This window comes from Dipodomys spectabilis, unplaced genomic scaffold (genome assembly GCF_019054845.1).
Source record: "Dipodomys spectabilis isolate Male_0828 unplaced genomic scaffold, ASM1905484v1 ptg000108l, whole genome shotgun sequence".
NCBI classification, from domain to species: Eukaryota; Metazoa; Chordata; class Mammalia; order Rodentia; family Heteromyidae; genus Dipodomys; species Dipodomys spectabilis.
This window is the reverse complement of record NW_024870785.1, coordinates 12052822-12074006: the sequence shown is the minus strand read 5'-3', so window position 1 is coordinate 12074006 and position 21185 is coordinate 12052822. Positions and strand designations below refer to the sequence as shown.

The window sequence follows — 21185 nt, the reverse complement described above, 5'->3', positions numbered from 1 at the left end:
ATTTATTCCTCCTAAACTAATGAGATGTCAGCATGGCTGGTGAGAGGATTCTCACTTTATGACTTATTATCTTTGGGACCTTACATGTTAAAATGAACCCTAGGACTAAGTGTTTTAATTCTAGGAATGTTTTTTACTGTGCTGGGCAATTGTAATTGTTCAGGATGAAATCTTGTGAGGTTTTGATTTTTTGTGGCTTTGCTTTTGTGTGTTTTGTTTTCTAATTTGATTGTATTAGGTATACTTTTGATGGTTTTCTCTTCTTTGGGCAAAGTTACCTCTGAGAGGCTTGGCTCAGACTTGCACTGACTAAGTGGTACTCTACCATTTGAAACATGGCTGAGGGTATGGTTCTTTAGATTGGGTGTCACACTGTTGCTGGGACTGGCCTCAGATCACAATCCTTCATTTATACCTCCCAAATAATTGGGACTACAAGCATGAGCCATGACAGTTGACTTGTTCTTTGAGATAGGATCTTGCTAATTTTATGCCTGGGATGACTTCAAACTTCTAACTCTACCTCCTTTGAACTGGATTGTCATTTTTCCCAGGGTGCTAGTCTCTCTTCTTGCTCATGGTTCATTACTGTTTGGGAAAAATACACACACACACACACACTCACGGCCTTGGCACTATCCCTTTTTCACATGGACTTTGTTGCCCAGGCTGGCTTCAAACCATAAATCGCCAGATCTCAGCCTCATGAGTAGCTTGGATTACAAGTGTGCCCCACTTGCTCCTGGCTATTTTATAATTGTTGGTTGTGAGTTTCTTTACTATTGGAGTTATTTGTTTCTATAGAAGTCCTTGGTTGTGGAGGGTCTCACAAAAAGCCCTGAAGTTTACTAAAGTACAGAAAACTTGTATGCATATATGCAGGTATTTAAAGTGTAACATTTGATACATTTGTGATCTCATCCAGTGACCACAGTTAAAATCATAAGCTTATTTACCACCTGACAACCTTACCTTGCTTGCCAATTCTTTTGCTATTCAAGCAATCACTTACCTGCTGGATTAATTTGAATTTTCTAAACTTACACAATGAGAATCATTGTATAAAATGTATACAGTGAGAATCATTTTCTTCTTTAGTTACACTTTTCACTTAATTGTCTTCAGGTTCATGTTATATGAATCTTTTTATCGTAGAATAGTACCCCATTATGTGGACACACTCTTCACTTAATTGTCTTCAGGTTCATGTTATATGAATCTTTTTATTGTAGAATAGTACCTCATTATGTGGACATACCACAATTTGTTTATCTAGTTACCTATTAAATGACATTTGGGTTATTTCCAGTTTTTAGTTATTGTGAGTACAGCTGCACATGTAGCAGTCTTCCTATAAACAGAAGTGTCTTTTCTACTTTTGGACAAGATCTATGAGTGGATTGACTGGTCATGTAGTAAATATGTACAAACCTATTAAACTGGCTTTCATTGTACATTCCCATCATCAGTGTATTTGTTCTGTTTCCGATGTGTTTTCCTTAACACTTGTTGTGGTCTGTTTTTTAACTTAACATTGTATATTCTAATGTATCTGTAGTATTTTTGATAAACTTTCCTGTAATATCATTGATCCAGGAGGAATTTTTTTACATTGTTTTTGTTTTCACTCATGGTTTTCATTGTGTCTGTGTATTTAATGATATATTTTAATTCTATGCCCATTGTAGTTTAAGCTTGCCACATTTTTTTCTTTGGAGATTTGGAAGTAAGCCTCTTTATTTTCTTTGATACTAGTGTACTTGTTCTGGTTTTCCCTTCACTGGGCAAGGTTACCACAGAAAGCGTTTGCCTCTTGTTCTTATGTAGAGGAACACTCACATTCCTAGTCCCCAAACTGCAGAAGGACCCATCTCTAGTGCTTATTGTACTTACTGGCTTTCAGATTTCTCTCAGATTTTACTCCGTATTTGCTCAACTGACTTGAAATTTTAGAAATGAACCAACAATCTGAGTACATATGTAATGCAATATTTCTCTGTGTATGGAACAGAAAGGTCTAAGCTCAAATTATATTACTAAACCTAGAACTGTCTGATTAGCTTAGCAGTGTGTTTACTGTGCATATAGCTGTTATTCAGAATTACAGAACTCGGAGCATCTCTTGCAGAAACCTGGGTTTCATGGTGCATAGGTTGTTTCCTGGTGCTTGAGCAGAAGACTAGTAGAGTCACACTGTTTGCATGGTGATGTATGCCTCTAACTACAGCACTGAGGGGGTTGTGAAGTAGGAGGATCATGAGTTCAAAGCCAGCCAAGACTGCGTAAAGAGACTATACTGAATTCCAAACTATAGAACTACATACAAAAAAATTAGTGACTCACAAACAGTCTGTACTGAATCAGTATTTACAGTGTTAGTGTATACTAGTTTATATATGTATCCAGGCATATGTAGATAGATGCAGTTAAGCACTTTACCATATACCAGTTAAAAAAATTCTTTTTGCTATTTACTTTCTGATGATTCAGTACTAGAAATCCTGCCAAGCAGTAATTTCATTTTCTTCATGTCTACAAGTAAATGTGGAAAGCTGGCTTCGTAGGCTTCTTCCTTTCTAATGTTTTTGACATTTTTTTCTTTTGTTACTATTTACTGTTGAAAATTATCTTCAAGTAGTTCTACAAAAGTGTTTCAATTCAATGTCAGTTTGTGAGTACAATACATATTGATCACTGTTATCTTTCCCATCACTTCCAATTTCTCCCAACCCCACCCATCCCTTCAAGTTACCTAGTTCCATTTTCACATATGTACATTGAGTATTAATTTATCCTGTTTTCCTTAAGCTTCACCCCCTATGGAATTAACATACCCTACTAAACTGCATCTCCTAATTATTTACATTTCTGTAAAGAATGCCTACTTCAGGAAAATACTTAATTGTGTCTCACAAAAATGTAGCATATCACTAGATGGTATACAGGCAGCCATTTTTTTTTTTTTGTATTTCAGTCTCTGAAACTCACAAAAGTAATGATTTCATGAACATGATTGTTCAGAGGATATCAGAGATAAACATAGGTTAAATAAAAATATTATAGTATACCTAGAGTATGACTATGGTAAAAAAAAAAATTGTGACAACTATTTAAGCACAAATCTTTGAAGACCAGAAAAAACTTCTTCTAAAAGGGGTTTCTTTTAGGCAGCAAGTTTCAAGTATTTCACGTTCTCTGGATGAAAGAACATTTTTGTCAGAGAGGAAGATGTGAAGATGTCTTTGTATAATACTTCGTAGACAGCTCTGTTCTCTTACGTAGCCTGGATGCGCTCTGGACCAGCTTAGGATAAAACTACAGTAACAGCTGGGTGTGGAGGGAAGACTTTCTCTATGGTTCATTGATGTCAGTGATCAAGAATTGATATGAGAGCTTGAATGTAGCTCAGTGCTTATAAAGTGCTTATCTAGCAGGCTCAAGGCTCTGTATTCAACCCAATACTGAAAAAGTAGCAAAGACATCCTTTTTTCTCTCATGGATTAGCACTGGGCATGGTCATTTTACTTTACATTAACTAAATTCAGTACTTGATGGTAAAAAAAATTATATTAAGTGAAGTAAGCCAGACCCAGAGAAAAAAGATGACATAGTTTCCCTCATTTGTGGTGGATAGAATTTACCTCTAAATCTGTAAGTGTAAACACTGGGTGATATGCAAGTGGTTTACACATGAATTACCCAAAGTTTAATAGACTTTATGGAGAGAACATATAGTATATTTTTTTTTTTAGCAAGACTAGGTCAAAGTCCAACAAAATCAGCATCAGAAAATGGGTACATGCCAAGACGTTATGTCGAAAAACAAACTTTACAACTTTGGCTGAGGGGAGGGGGGGCTTAGGGGGTGGAGATGGGAAGGGATGGGAAGCGGAAACAAAGGAGGAGGCAACAATGCTTGATAAGAAATGTACTCATTACCTTGCCCATGTAATTGTAACCCCTCTGTACAGTATTTTCACAATAAAAAAAATCATTGAGCAATTAGTAATAAAAAGACAGGCCTTCAAAAAAAATAGGTACATGCAAGAGGGTGGGTAGGCCAAGTGGAAATGGGTAGATGAGTGAAGGGGAGCGAGGGGAAGGATGCAGTCAAATTCATTTTATCTATCACAAAATTAAGAAAAGTGAGGGAAGGGATGGGTCAAAGTGGGCTGAGAATGTTGAAATTGAAAGGGGTGACACTGATCAAGATACATTGTATTCATAAACTGCTTTGTTAAATGACACCTTGTTGGTGAAGCTGCTTAAAGATAATACTTTAAAAATCTACTTTGTAAAATGATCAATTTCTTTAACCATAAGAACAATGACAAGAGGAGGACTGAGGACTCTTTTCCCCTTCCCAGTGTATCCAAGATTCATGCAACATGCGGACTTCCATGCAGGCTGTGGCCCTCTGGGGAAAGAAGGCCCCTCCCCACAGCATCACAGCTATCATGATCACCGAGGACCAGCAAACTATTGTGACTGGAAGTCAAGAGGGTCAGCTCTGTCTGTGGAATCTCTCACCTGAACTAAAGGTTAGTTGAAACTTACTAGTCTTGAAGCAGACATCATACTCCTGGCCTTTTCTGTCTGCAGTGACTGAGGAAAGTATGTGTGATTCTTATAGATGCTCATTAATTAATAAATGGGTTTTACTTAGGAATTTACAGAAAGTCAAGTATTATATGATAGATCAAGATCATATTTGAAAATTATGGATATGGCTAATCTTAGCTATCAGCTAAGTGTTATCATCCTTTAAGCTTTGCTGAGTTTTACTATTTTATATCCTGAATTATATGTTTAAGTAAGTGAACTTACAGACATGTAAGTATAGTTCTAAAAATTATGGCTCATTAATCGAAACAGAGGGTACTCCTGAAAACCCACTATTAAGCAAATGAGTAATATCTTAATTATCTGGGTATTTCTGCTGGTTTAGCCTTCTTGCTTTTCTTTCAGTCTTTGCTTTCCTATGACATTTTTTTTTTTTCTGGAGCACGTCAAAATGCTCTGACTCCAATTTACTATTGTCTTCCTATTCCCCAACCTGACCTCACCTAGGATTCAGCCCATCAATTAGCAATTAATTGTCTTTGTCCTAAGTCATAAACATTTAACATATTGGGATAGATAGTTGCTTAACTCTAGCAGCCTCTACAACCAATTTGAACATTTTAACTAATGATGTACTTAAAGTATACTGCTCTCATTAAGAACCCTTTTAAAGATCAAAGACTATTTTTGGCCTTTAAAGTCTGTCACTTTAAAACCTAAATTAACAATTAATTGTAATTCTATTTTATAGTGTAATTAATTAACATCCTTTATCACTGAATAGTTCTACTACAAGATTGCCAAGAGCTGCATAGCAGACCAGCTCTATTTAATGTTTAAGAACATCATTGAAAGAAAGAATGAGTATTATGGAAACAGTTGTAGTTTGAAAATGGGTGGCCATATATATTGGTAATTTTTTTCTATTGTAGTTTCAACTTTTTTTGTGTGCCTATACTGAGGCTTGAATTAAGGGCCTGGGCATTGTCCTTTAGTTTTTTTTTTTTTTTCCTCAATGCTGGCACTGTACTATGTGAGCCACAGCTCCACTTCTGGCTTTTTGTTGGCTAATTGTATATAAGAGTCTTATGGACTTTACTGTCAGGGCTGGCTTCAAACCACAGTCCTCAGCTTTCAGCCTTCTGAGTAGGCAGGATTACAGGCCTGAGCCACCTGCACCTGGCCCCTTAGCTTTGCTTTTCCTGCACAGGCTAGCTTTGAATTGAGATCCTCAAGTCTCAGCCTCCTAAGTAACTAGGATTACAGATGTGAGCCTTTGGATGTTCATATCCTATTCTTTTATGGCTTCAGATGTCTTGTTAACTTTTTTTTTGTTAAACTGTATTATTTTCTGGCTGGAATAGCTGCCTAATAATATGTAGGTCACTATATGGGATAGAAATTGACAATCAAAGTATTCTGATCTTTCTTGATAGATTCATAAAATATGAGAAATTATCTTTGTGTAACCATTGACCCATCCGGATCTTACCCATGGTAGGAATTTAAATTGATATAGCCATTTGGGAAAACAGAATAGAGATTTGTCAAAAATTAAAAATAGAATGATCTGGTGTCCTAGTGATCATTTATGCATACACATATGTGTATTATAAGTATATTCACACACATATATACTGCTTCACAACCTTATGAAATCTGCACAGATTTTTGTTTTGTTCTTGACATAAGGTCTCACTACATAGCCCAGGATGACCTCAAATTTACAGTCCTCCTGCTTCAGCCTCCTGAATGCTGGGATCACAGGTGGGACGCGCCCAACATAAAGTATATATTTTCATGTGCCACCATCATTTGGGAGTTACTTTGTGCATAATAACAATACTGATTTGTGTTCAAAACCTGGATGTCATAAAATAGGTCTGATAGACATCTAGGTGCTTGTGGTAGACCAGAACAAACAAAATGTGTAGAGCACAAACAGCATAACTCTTTCACCTAGAAATGTACTGTTCGGTAGATTTTAACATACCACATAATAGTTTTCTGAAACTTGTGTACACAAAGGCATACTATAAAAAGGGTTTGTTCTTATACTTGCTCTTGTTGATGTGATGAATTACATTAATTGATTTGCTTATATTGAACCAGCTTTGCATCTGTGAAATGAATCCTATTTGATCATAGTATATGTTGGGAGTGTAAACTTGTTCAGCCACTCTGGAAAGCAGTACGGAGGTTCCTCAGAAGAGTTCCCCTATGACCCAGCAATTCCACTTCTGGGCAGTTACCCAAATGATCACAAACAAGACCATACTAAAGCTACCAGCACAACTATGTTTATCACCGCATTATTCACCATAGTTAGGATATGGAATCAACCCAGATGCCCTCAGTAGATTAATGGATCAGGAAAATGTGATCTATCTATCTATCTATCTATCTATCTATCTATCTATCTATCTATCTATCTATCGATCTATCTGAATTATATACTTCCATCAGAAAGAATGGCACTGCTTCATTTGTAAGGCATTGGAAAGACTTGGAAAAAATCGTATTAAGTGAAGTTAGCCTGGCCCAAAGAAACATAGGTCCTATGGTATCCCTTATTTGCAAGAATTAGTATATGTCTAGGATAGTCTTAGCAGATGAATAGAATAGCTCAATAGTTATGTGCATATGACCATATAAGATGATACTAAGTGAAATGAACTCTAAGACATGGACATAAGAAGTTTTTCTTTATTGGTGTTGTTTTTAATATAATGTGTGGTTTTTTGATTCTTTTATATGTTCTTCCCTCTATGGTATAGCCTCTGTTGTCACTGTATTGTATATATGTACCCTGGTATTGTATATATGTTTATTTGAATTAGGGAAGGAAAGGGGAACAACAGAATGGTGAGACAAAGGACAAGCCAGGGGAAACCAATAGCACAGCAATATACACAATATGTTGGAAATGATCTGTATAAATTGGGGGTGGGGGAGTGAGGGGAGGTAAGGTAGGAGAAAAATGAGGGAAGGCGTAACAAGTTTGACAAGAAATGTACTTATTACCTTAATTATGTAACTGTAACTCCTCTGTACATCACTTTGACAAAAAAGGTTTTGTTAATCAGAATGTATAGTATCATGTGTTTTCAATTTTTTTACATAGTCTAAGGTTGTATAATAGCTTGTTCTCATCATTTTCAGATTTCAGGTAAAGAACTCCTATTTGGTCATTCGGCTCCAGTCACATGCTTGGCAAGAGCAAGGGACTTTTCTAAACAGCCCTATGTGGTCAGCGCTGCTGAAAATGGGTACCTCCTCCTTTGATTTTCCCCTACCATCTCTTCCCTTCCCATCTCCCCAACTCCTCCCTCCCACCCCCAAATTGTAAAGTTAGTTTTCAACATAGTGTCTTGTATATCTCATTGTTACAATGGGTCAACATGTATCCTTATTTAAGCATTTTGTTATATCCGTTCCCCTCCCCAAGTTATAAAATGTATATATAAGATTCAGGACACCGGAATTAGATACGGTGAAAACAGGGGCTATATTGTGGGGGAAGAACAAAAGAAACAAGAGAATCCCATAGTGCATTGTAAGTACATTAAAAACAATAGCAAGAAAGAAAAAAACCACTTGTGTCCCTGTCTTGGGGTTTATTTCACTTTCATCTCATTTTTTTCTGAACTTCAAAAACTTGTACAAGAGGATTGTAATTTAACATGACCATCTAAGTGCCCAGGGCTTCTTGATCAGAATCGTCCTTTAACCTGTTCCTTTTATGTATAAGAAAAATGAATCGTTAAGTCTTGTCTCTTGATCTCAAGAAATATAGTCAGTTTTGTGGCTGTGAATGTGATACTCATTTTTTGCTGGGTAGCAGGAATGATAGCATCCCAATATGTGTATCAGGACTTCTGGTCCCTATGCTATGCAAAGAACAATGACAAATGCCTAATATAGAATTGGAAAGGGAAAATCCTATTTGTCTTTAATCATGAGCAACCCCCTTTGACTTCCTAGGCAAATTCTTCATAGTTTTGTGAAACGATTCAACAGTCTTTGTGTTGTTCCTGCAATAGCTTGCTGCTATTGTGAGTGGGATGCTGAGAGAGAGAAGGGAAAGGAAGATACACAGTGATTTGGGTGAAGTTCCATCCAAATTAGTGTGCTATGGTGAGGTAGGACCTAGCTGCAGGAAGAAGCTCATTGGCAGATTAACCAGAATCTGTTGGAGTTACTTGGAAAATTATACTAAGGAAATGTAGAATTGCTTCAACATGTATTTGTCAATGAAAGATGATGTTGCTGGTTGAAACAAGAGGAACTGCTTTTGTTTATGCCCCAAACAGATATTATATATGTGTGTATACATACACATTTGTATGCCTCTGAATTTTGAAAACCAATAGAACACTGAAGAGCCAAATATCCTACTTGCATAAACAAGTTTATTTATTGAGACCATTGATATCACAGAGGTACGTGGTTATCTTCCCTTGGTTTATAACAAAGCAATAGTAGATTGTATTTAGAGAGACTGAACATGGGATAAATCTGAAGTGAAATATCCTACTATGTTCATCTTTAACACTGGCCTACAGCTTTCCCACACATGCTGAGATATTGATTCCTGCTCTGAAGCATGTGGAAGATGGCAGAGCCAGAATTCAGACACAAATGTTCTCTCCTGTTTTATGGAGCTACCTGCCATTTCCAGGTTACTTCAAATTCTTTCTGAAATAAAACAACATAAATAGAGAGTGGAAATGAAATATTTTCCTTCCCTATAGAACATGTTTCTTAATTTCAGTACCAGCGATACTTTGGCCTGTACATTTCCTTTATTGAGAGGGACCTGTTATAGAAGGTTTAGCATCTTTTCTGGTCTCTCTCCACTAGATGCCAGTAGTGTGTTCCTAGTTGGGACATCTACAAATACCTCCAAATACTGCTAAGGACATGTCCTTGTAAAGAAGAAAACTGGGAACAAAGTCATTCGAACTTAAGTACTGTTGTTTTAGAACATTGGGTAGAAAACTGAGAAAGCTGCAAACCACTAAAAATGTTATTCATCATTAGTAGTGACCATCTTTTGCTTTTGTTGTTGGCTTTTTTTTTTGGTCAGGATTCCTTCACTATGTAGCCCAGGCTGGCCTCAAACTCATGATCCTCCTGCCTCTGCCCCCAAATGCTGAAATTACAAGTGTGCACCACCAAGCCTGGCAGGCATTCATTTGCTTTGTAATACTTCATTTCCCTTATAAAGCTATGAAACCTTTGATGTTTTTTCCTATGGACATTGTTGTTTATGTGTTACAACTATGAAAATGAAAAGCTGTGCCAAACAACTCTGAAACAGCCATTCTAATATTTGTGAGCCAAAATTCTATAAATGTTAAATATCCATCCATTGGTGTATTTTGTAATTGCATTTATTAGACCACATCATTTAAGCACCAAATAAGAATTTTTCAAAATGATGGGGGCGTGTTTTTAAATATTAAAGTGACAAGATGATTTCAAGTCAGAAGGGAAGAAATGAAGAGGAGAGAGTACAGTCAAGAATTAATTGTAGCTGGGCGCCAGTAGCTCACGCCTGTAATCCTAGCTACTCAGGAGGCTGAGATCTGAGGATTGTGGTTCAAAGCCAGCTGGGACAGGAAAGGCCATGAAACTTATTCCCAATAAACACTGAGAAAGCCAGAAGTGGCGCTGTGGCTCAAGTGGTAGAACCCTCGCCTTGAATTGAAGAGCTGAAGGGCAGCCCAGGTTCAAGCCCCATGACCAAAAATTAAAAAAAAAAAAAGAATTAATTGTAGAAACAACAAAATTAACAAAAGGGGTGCAGTGGGTCAAACAAGGGTGAGAATGTTGATTGACCAGGGTGACATTGATTAATATGCATTGTATTCATAAACTGTTCTGTTAAATGGCACCTCCTTTGTACAACTACTTAAAGATAGTAAATTAAAAAAAAAGAAAGACCGGCATCAATGAGAGACTGAATGTAGCCTCTAGGTGGCGCTGTTTGCTTTAAAAAATAATACCTTAACTCTGGAAGATGGCACAACTTGATGCATTGTGCTTTTCAAAATATGTAGTTTAAGTTCATTTTAAAGAGGATGCAGTTTCCATGGAAAGATTGTTATCCTGTCACTGTCATGGGCACTGATCTCTGTATCCGTACAATTTCTTGTAGGCCAGGGTGGCCCTAAAGTCAGATTTGCAGGCTGCTGGCAGGGTATAATTACCCAAACAAAAAGATACACATACGGTATGTCAACCCTGCTAATGACCACAACATTTTCTTGCCCAGTAATCTGTAACAAAAAGCCATATAAACGGTCAGGTTGTATGTAAGTGCAATGCTCAAGAAAAACTTGATGGCACAAAAAATTATTCTAGCCAATTGAGTGGAAATAATACAGAACTATCTCTTCTAGAGAGATGTGTGTCTGGAATGTCAGCAATGGACAGTGCGTGCAGAAGGCCAAACTTCCTTACAGGCACACTGAAGTCTGTGTAAGTATAAACCATTTCCTGCAGAATATTTCTGGATACTGCAACTGATATACAACAGCTGCTTTGTGAACATTGAAAGAAATAGCTTTGGGGAATATATTTTCTTGGATTTTTTTCTTCTTGAGAGTAAAAAAAATCAATAATTACCTGCTACTTTTGCATTGTTTCTCAAAGATACTGCTTGATTTTTTTTTTTTTTTTACTGATTCTTTCATTTTTTTAAATCTTAACCTTTTGAATGGCCATTTCATTCATTTCCCTTAAAGACAAAAACCACACAAAAACACATACATACTTGGCTTTAATGATATGCTATTTTATAAAGCATAAACTTTCCCCCCATTCAGTTTCAATTTTAGACATATTCTTTTGGTATTCTTTGTTGTTGGTATTGTTTGTACCAGTACTGGAACTTGAACTCAGGACCTCTTGCTCTTGCTTGGCTTTTTCTACACAAGGCTAGCACTCTACCACTGAAGTCTTATTTCCACATCTGGCTTTTTGTTTGAGAGAAGAGACTCTCCTCACTCTTAGCCTCCTGAGTAGGTAACAATTTCAGATGTGTGAGTTACCAGCACCCATTTGGATAGGTTTTTAATTTCCAACTTATTTATGAACAGAGAACAAGAGGTATAAAAATCTTTATAATACTTTCTCAATAATTAGTGCTTTTTGTATTAAGTTCTGGGATTTGAACCCAGGAATTCACACTTACTAGGCAAGTATTCTATCATGAGCTTTATTTCTAGTCTACTTCCCAATGTTCAAAGCAGGATTTGGCCTTTACAGGATAAATTCAAGGACATGGAAAGTAATAGAGGATACATTTCAAGCACATAGAAAGTAGTTGCATGATTCCATTGTTGTTGACAGTGCCTTTTTCATATTTTGTACACTGCTTTTTAGTGTTGATGCTCTTCAACACTCAACAAACTTTTAAATTTTTTGGTGACTAAAACCCTGCACCAACAGAGAGCTCATTAAAGGTAGAATTTACTACTTGATCTTTATAGGAAGCAATTTCAGAAACTTATTTGGCACCAAAACTTTTCAGTTTTTCTTTTATATCTACATGTAGCAGTATTGCTGGAGTAAAGAACCAGGGTTTTGTGTTGATGTTTAACTCTATAGAAATAATATACCTGTGAACTTTCCATAATTTGGGATGATGTCTCTTCTTTTTATAAGATCTCCCTTTCTGCAGAAAAATGATGAAATACAAGTAAACCTGAAATGTAAAATCCACATTGCATGAGTGTAAACTTAAAAGTTTTAGTTGCCATCCAATTTATTAGAAAAGAGCTAAAACTAAAACTTCAGATTAGTCCTCAACACAGCTAAAGGTTATGTTAATTTTCATGAATATTAAATTTTTTACTTTGAATTTTATTTGCATAGTATTACCATTGCTCATTCCGGATGACAGGGGAAGGCTGGCTTCTGTGCTGTGGAGAATACCAAGACATTCTTGTTATGGATGCCAAAACTTTGTCAGTTATTCACACTTTCACATCCCAGTCTCCTGATTGGATCAAATGTATGTGCATTGTTCACTCCATGAGAATTCAAGGTAATAGTAAAAGGAGGAGAATCTATGCTTCCATTTCCCAGCTCTTCTTAGTACTTGTAAGATCATCAGACAAGTCTTTGCCTGAAATAGCAGGACTGTTAAAGCTTTGGGCTTGATGTATTTTTTTAGATAAAGTCATATGAAAATAGTTTCTGTAGTGATTGATGCCAGAGGAAAGTGGGAGTAGCTCCTTTCTTACTTTGGAGGGTTAATACTACCAGTATGTAATAGCTATCATAGTTCTTCTTTTAAATCTATTCTCTATATAGTCTCTATTCTCTGTATATTGAGATTTCAAAGCAAAATTGGTATAAGACTGAAATGTTAATTTAAAAAAAGAAAACACACCCAAAGTCTACCAGATTTGGTGGTATTGAGTAATCTCAGGTACTCAGGAGGTAACGATGTTAGGATTGTGGTTTGAGGCCAGCTTAGGTAATAAGGTTAGCAAGACCTCATCTTAAAAACAAGCCCAATGTAGTTGTATATAGTTCTGGTTGGGACTACCTTGGGATGTGGAAGTAGGAGAATGAAGGTCCAAGATCTGCCTGGGCAAAAGAGCTAACCATAATTGAAAAGCAAAGAACAAAAGGACTAGAGAAGGTGACACCAAATGGTAGAGTGCTTATACTTGCCAAGAAGAAAGCAAAGACAAAAAAATCCAAAGTTGTGTATTATGCAGACCTGCATCATCCTCAAATGAAACAGTTTACACTAGCAAGTTATGGCAATAGTTACCTCATGTGTGATCTCTGTTGTTTTTACAGAAGATTCTCTCCTTGTAGTGTCAGTAACAGGTGAACTCAAGGTTTGGGATCTCTCCTCATCTATCAACAGCATTCAGGTTGGTTGGCTGGAAACTGTTTTTTCCCATTTCAAGAATATTTATTGAAATGTTTTAAATGATAAGATTATGAACATATAATCATGTTCATGTTTAAAAGTTCAAATGATGTGGAAGTATATAAATACCTCTATCTATTTTCCCCTCACTCTTCCCAGAGAATGAGGGAGGATGTGGAGTTGGATTGTGTCCTTCCAACCTTTTCTCCACACATATACAAATGATTTTATCTACGCACACAAACACAGTACATTTTTTATTTTACAAATTTATAGCAGAATGTCTGTGTTCTAGTAAGAGAAGACCCTCTCTTTTCTAGGGGTATATAAGTGATTTCAGGAAGATAACCATGGGGGTAAAATCACAGGCCCCGAGCATACAGTATATTCACATACTCACACACTTCTTGGCATTAGGCTACAAATCAAAGGAATGGACAAGAGCTCAAATGCAGTATTTGTGTTGGTTACAGAATTATTCAGGCTATTCCAAGTGGTTCTTGATAGAGCTCTTTTTTTTGGTCGGTTATGGGTCTTGAACTCTGGGCCTGGGCACTGTCCCTCAGCTCTTCAGCTCAAGGCTAGTGCTCTACCACATGAACCACAGCACCACTTCCAGTTTTCTGGTGGTTAACTGGAGATAAGAGTCTCATGGACTTTTTTGCCCAGGCTGGCTTTGAACCACTATCCTCAGATCTCAGCCTCCTGAGTAGCTAGGATTCCAGGCATGAGCCATTGGTGGCCAGATGAGCTCTTTGATGAGGAACCCAGATATTGAGTTCAAGAAATACTCCACCCAACATCATTAGAAACTTACTGAGATCATATTATTATTTGTATCTGTGCTGTCTTCTCTTGTGTTTCTTCTTTTAAAAAATTATCATTAAGACACTCCAGGTTTATAAATATTTTACATATTTTGTTTGACCTTTTTTCCATGTCTGTAACATAATGATTATATCTTCAACATTTCTGCATTACCCTTCCCCAGAATGATTATATATAAATAAGTCCTTGAATCTACTAGGATTTCCTACTCAGAGCTGCTGCTTCAAAGTAGCATGTTAGTTCAAAACACTCCAAAGAAACTGGGGTACTTTGCATTTTATAATGATGTGATCTACAGCAGGCATATAGAACAGGTAATCTGGTGGTTCTAGTAAACTTCCTGGAATTAGTACTAATGTGTTTTCTTTCTTTCTGCAGGAGAAGCAAGATGTCTATGAAAAAGAATCCAAGTTTCTGGAATCCTTGAACTGCCAGAGCATACGATTTTGCACATACACAGAGAGACTTCTGTTGGTGGTGTTTTCTAAGTGTTGGAAGGTATTCTAAAATAACAGTAAATTTAATTTATGAAGCTGTTTATGATAATATCATTAAAACATAGAATGACTTGTGTTTTATGCCTGATTAACCAGTGTCCAACTTCGCATATATAGCCATTTTGCTCCCCAAGAGATTTCACATATGCATTAGTATATTCTAATTTTATCAGTAACAAGCCATCAAAAGTAATAGCATTTGTCTCTCAAAGTATTTTCAAAAACTACCTGTACTGTAGTATCAGAAAATGAATACTTTTGACTAAAATACATTGACCTTTATTTTTAGATGTTTTTGTCTTTTTTCAATTTTGTATCTGTACAGTGTTTCTTTGGAATACATTCTTTCCAGTAAATATATTCACTGATGTCTCCAAGAATAAACTAAGAGCTAACTTGCTGTCACAGGATGGCACTTTCTTTTCCTTAAATTTTCCATATAAATGACTCAGCAAAAGTATGGTGATAGTACATTTATTAACAAAGATTTAAAGTATATGTTCTAAGAAAGGACTTCTGCTATACAAGTATTTTATATGCATAACAAATTTTCAAATGGCAAACTTGGACTACACATGAGGAAAATAAAATTAAAAAAAGAAAAATAGCTAACAATTTGGGATTTTGAGTTTTTACATTTAATAAGCACAGTCTGACAATGAGACCACCAAGTTAGATTATTTCCACATTGTTACTCTTACCTAAATAATCTTGATCAGCCTGCATTCTATTTTCATCTCACTGGAGGATTATATTGTAAAGATTTGTTAATGAGCATCAATGCTGTGTTCTAGGTCTATGATTATTGTGACTTTTCCCTCCTGTGGACGGAAGTGGGTGGAAATGGACAGTTTTTTGCTGGTGGAGAGGTGCTCGCGGCTCACAGGGTCCTCATCTGGATGGAGGATGGTCACAGTTACATCTATCAGCTGCTGAACAGGTGGGCTCAGATGGGAGCAGCATACAAAATACTCAGGTAGAAAATGAACTTTGGGAGGTTTATTATGGAAAAATCCCTGCATGCTGCCCATGATCAAAAACCAGAACAAAACAACTTTGGCACTAGAAGATTTAGTCTGGGCTTGGTGGGCTTCAGCTTTTGTGTGGAGCAGCAGGGGACGGAGGAATGAGATTAACCATGTATAACTTGTACAGCTGGTGCTGGGTTTTCAAAAAGTCACTTGTAATTATTAACCCAACAATTTCTAACCAGAATTTAGAAACTTGAATGGTACCATTCGGCTTTTGAAAGTGGAAAGAGGGAGGAGGGAAACTCCAAACTTCTAAACTTGGCTTTTTTATTTTTCTAATGCAGTAGGCTTTCAAAAAGCATATACCCTGCTGATGGAAAGGCGCTTAAAGAGACAATTTATCCTCATTTACTGTGTTCCACTTCTGTAGGAGAGAACAAGGTAAAGCAGAAAATGGGTGGCCGCCTCAGAGCTGTTTCTTAGATAAGTGTGGCTTTGTAACACTCTTGAAAAAAAATTAAATTGCATCAAGTTGCTAGTGAGAAAATCAAGCTTGTTAATGGGGTGAAGAGAAAATTCTGCCTTTAAAACTGTTGGTGATGTTTGGTTAACAAAATAATTGCTACTTACAGTAAGGAGAGTTATAAATGTTGAAGAAAAGAAAGGTAAAATTCAAATTTCACCAGCAACTACAAATAGTTGCTGTGAATTTTAAAATTCATTTGTTTACTTACTGCAGTTACTTATTGTAGTTGGATTTTTAAAATTTAGAAATGTTGTGAGGATTATATAGTGATTACTATATGTTTTAGCTAGATCCACCAATTATTAACATTTTGTCATATTTTTTGTCCCTCTCACACACAAACCCCTCCCTCAAACTCCACACTTGAAAAAAAATGTGCTCTCTCTCATAGGTGGTTTGGCAGAACATGGTTAACATCTCAATTTATCTACTCCAATTTTAAAACTTTATGAAATGATTTTTATACTGATTTTTAATTTAACCATATATCAAGATTACTGTCACATGTACATAGCTATTCTTATGAGTAATTTTCTTATTAGAATAAATATAATTACGATTTTTGGCTGAGAATTGAAAATATAATTGTGAGTGTGTTACTTTGCTGAATTAATAGCTTTGACACTCTATAAAGTCTGAAATCTAAGCAGTTTATTTCAGTGTTGTCATACAAAGTGATTTTTTTTAAACTTCTAGACTGTTACCAGTTAATCATCAAAAACATATTTCATGGAGTGAGGAAGAGTTTTGAATTACTGATTTGTCAACCATAAATTCATGTTACTTTTTTTTTTTTAACAGAATGATGATTTGCTTGACTAGGCAGCAGAGTGATTAGGAATCTTACACCTTGGTGATGGTCCCTTTAACATATCCATGAAGAGTTTTGTTGTAAACCTTAATAAGATTTCTGTCAGCCAAAAGTTAAAACTGTAGGTGCCACTGGGGGCAAACTTTAGAATAATGACATGCATCCAGGGCTGTTTCTAAAATTATTTGTGGGTAGAAATGAAAAAGACATTTTTAGTTATTTTAAAGGATCTACTATTGTTCCCTACTTTTTAGTTCCAGAGTGATTTGATTGATTGATTGGCTGACTTTTTTTTTTTTTTTAACTAGATATTGTTTTCCTAGAAGCCAAATGGAAGTTGTGCCCTTTAGGAACTTGTACTCTACTACAAATGTCAATGATAGGCATGGCAACTTAAAAAAATCAGGATGCTATATTGCTTTGTTTCTCAATGTAAAGACATACATTTGTGAATCTTCTAACTAATAATTCTTGTTTAGACAACTGCAATTAATTCTGTATCTTAAAGGTAGGGAGCAGATAGAAGCCAATGCCCTAAAATACAAAAGTGTGTAATTGAAAGAAGTTGAGCTCTCTACCCTTAAACTCTTGCTTGCCCTCTATGCAGTGAATCAAGTCAGACCTTCTCCTTGTTCAGTATTCACTAAATATAATACTTTAGAATCTCTCTTACAGATGAAATGAGAAAGACACTGTGATATGATAGAGAAGATAAGTTTGATAGATGCAGTAACTCTAGGAAAAGGTGCTCTATAAACACATAATCTGGACTAGATGATACCATAAAATTAAAATCTTCAGGTTTGACAGGAACATGTTTTGAGTGTTAGCATTCTAACATACGTGAACCTATCTGCTGATGGAGTTGTAGTAGCAAGAATGGGGACTTCTTCCTTCCAGGGGCTTTGTGAAGATATTCCAGGCTTTAGTTTGTACATAGTAATTACTTAGACCTATAACATGGGTTCTGGCTTGTTGAATTAAGGACCTGGGCTCAGTGTCTCAGCCGACAAGAGAATAAGCCTTGTGTACCATGGTGATGGCAGCTATAGTAGAAAGAGCCTGAGAAGAGTAGATAAGGAATTTGATAATATGAACTAATAGAGATGATGAAGATGAGGATGAAGATGGTAGATAACCTCTGTTGAATCCTTACTGTCAAACATAAACAGCCTCATTGACTTCAGCTGCCAACAAGATGCCAGTTTGGACCTGCTGTTCAGAGGTTAATTCCTAGGTGTTAAACAAAGGCAGTGAATCTTAGATAAGAAATCTTTCAGAGTAAGTTTATCAGTTGTTCAGAGAGAAAAAATAATAAATTGTTACTAGTTATTGAGTAGGTACTAAATGCTAGACATCATTCTAAGAACCTTGTCTTTCTCCACTCATTAATTCTCACAATAAACACTTCCCCTTACAGGAAATGCTTTTATGAGCTCCTTTTCACAGTTTGAAAAAGTGAAACAGACTAGGTCAATTGCTTAAATTAAGAAACTTGCTCTTTTAATAGAGCTACTAGGTGGTAAAACGTGGAATGGAATCCAGCTGACTTCCCACTACAGTCATGTATGTGTGTGTGTGTGTGTGTCTCTGTGTGTGTCTCTGTGTCTCTGTCTCTGACTGTGTACATGTGCTCATGCGCCAGTCCTGGAGCTTGAACACAGGGCCTGGGCACTGTCCCTGAGCTTTTTTTGCTTAAGACTAGTGCTCTAATACCTCAGCCATGCCTCCACTTCCAGCTTTTGGGGGTTAATAAATTGGAGATAAGAGTCTCAGACTTTCCTGCTTGGCCTGGCTTCAAACCATTATCGTCAGATTTCAGCCTCCTGAGTAGTTAGGATTACAGGTGGGAGCCACTAGTGCCCACCTACCAACTGCAGTCTTAATGACTATTGACTCTGAGAGGAACGATGTCTTCTATGATTACTGAAATGAAAAATCAGAACTCATATGGTAAGGGGCTGTGAAAGGTAGAACTAGATAAGAAACAGAACTAGAGGGGAAAGTATTGGCAAGAAGGAAGGAGTTGAGGGTAGGGTATGCCCAAAGATGCATGGTGGCATGGATGGATTGTGAGCGTGTTGGGCATGGCAGCAATGGGGAATCTTGTCTGTACAAACAGAGCAATAGTTAGGGATGATGTGCTGCACCAACTGCAGCCTCATCAAATCCAAATCAAAACAATGAAGAGTTGGGATAATTCTAGTCAATTCAATGAACATTTAAAGACATCATTTCTTTAAAAAAAATCATAGCTGTATGATTAGTCAGACCTCAAAACCACTCTGGATACCACATGCACACACTCATCCTCATCCTGACTTCCTTGGAACTGTTTGTGTTACTCTTTCTTTTGGATTTAAGTTTGCATATCTTGGACTTGGCTTGTCGCTTTTTATTTTTATTTCTTTTTTAAATTTATTATTACTATTTTTTGGGGGGTCCGGTCGTGGGGCCTGAACTCTGGGCCTGGGCGCTATCCCTCAGCTCTTTAGCTCAAGGCTAGTGCTCTACCACTTGAGCCACAGCGCCACTTCCAGCTTTTTTCTTTTTGCTTATGTGGTGCTGAGGAATCGAACCCAGGGCCTCAGGCATGCAAGGCAAGTGCTCTACCACTGAGCCACCTTCCCAGCCCCTAAATTTATTATTTAAAAAATTTATTATTAAGGTGATGTACAGAGGGGTTATAGTTATATAAGTACAATTATTGTTGAACATTGTTACCCCCTTCTCAGGTTTTTCTCCTGTTTTCCCTCTCCCTGACTGCTCTCCCCCTTCCCCCCAGTTGTAAAGTTCATTTCCAACATGATGGCTTGTAAGTTTGTACATCATGGATTTGGTTTGTTGTTTTCACATTTTTTTCTGTGCCTCAGTTCCATAATAGTGTCAATAACAGTATTTAGTTCCTAACTTTGTAGTTGGGATTTCATGTAGCATGGTTCTGGTCCTCAGTATTCTCCAGACCTAAAATCATGTCCAGAAATGGTAGCTCTTCTCAACTTCTTTAATTCTGGCACTAATAATTGGCTTTCTTTTCAAGATGCCCTTTATTTGTACATCACAAAATGTTTGGTTTTCTTTTTTAAATCACTTAATTTTTTTTTTTTGGTAGTCTTGGGGTGTGGGCACTGTCCTTGAGCCTCTCTGTGTTCAAGGCTAACACTCTACCACTTGAGCCACAGCACCACTTCTGGCTTTTTCCAATAATGTGGTACTAAGGAATCGAACTCAGGGCTTCATGCATGATAAGCAAGCACTCTACCGCTAAGCCACATTCCCAGCCCCATCACTTAATTTTTATTCCTGGGTCTGCCCAAAGGACAGCTGCACTGCACTGTGAATGGGAGGACTCTAGACATGTTCTTTGGTTGGAGAGTACAATGCCTAATGTTCATAAACTTCTCAGCAGAGCTAGCTTATATGTGTGTGTGTGTGTGTGTGTGTGTGTATGTGTATAGATGTGTATATGCATATATACAAGTGTGTATAATTTGTTTATAACACATGTGCATAATGCACATGCTGTATAATACATATAGTGCATTTTATGTATAGGTAATGCATATTAAATATAAATTAGGGAGACACTTTTCTTTGTGAACACTTGAGACATTGAAAGTTACACATGTAAAAATGGTCAACAAATAGCCTATTTGTTATTACCATATAAACATTGACTGTTGCTATTCTAATTTAGATCTGAAAGGGCTGTGGAGAGATTAGAGCTCCTTAGTGGCAGTCCTAAAATAAAGACATGGGCTCCTGAGTCAGAATTACTAGACTTGAAGCCCATTGCTGTCTCCATCATCCTTTCATACTGTTTCCTCATCTTCAAAATGAAGACGATGATAACACTAAGTTCATAGAACTATTCTGAAGATTACTTAGCTGAATATGTATAAAGCTTCTATCAGTAATTACATGTAAATCCTCAGTGTGTATAATCCATATTCAGAAATGTTGGTAGTGATCAGATATTCTTATCAACTCCTGAAATCTAGTTTATAATTTTGCTGTTTGTTTTATGAAGACCATCTTTTTGCAATTTACTTGAAAATTTTGGAAGTGGGGGAAAATAAATCACTAAGAT

At 36.6% G+C, this 21185-nt stretch overlaps 1 protein-coding gene across 1 annotated transcript in view; it reads left to right on the top strand.

Annotated features, from left to right (window-relative positions):
* The window catches only part of Wdr72 (WD repeat domain 72), a 175115-nt gene that overhangs the window by 19930 nt on the left and 134000 nt on the right, over positions 1-21185 (top strand). The window contains exons 2-9 of the mRNA XM_042687832.1: positions 4368-4541; positions 7726-7832; positions 10971-11049; positions 12448-12619; positions 13387-13463; positions 14669-14788; positions 15582-15727; positions 16103-16199. Of these exons, the coding sequence (XP_042543766.1) occupies positions 4389-4541; positions 7726-7832; positions 10971-11049; positions 12448-12619; positions 13387-13463; positions 14669-14788; positions 15582-15727; positions 16103-16199 (951 nt within the window). The 5' untranslated portion in view covers positions 4368-4388. The remainder of the gene's footprint in view (positions 1-4367; positions 4542-7725; positions 7833-10970; positions 11050-12447; positions 12620-13386; positions 13464-14668; positions 14789-15581; positions 15728-16102; positions 16200-21185) is intronic.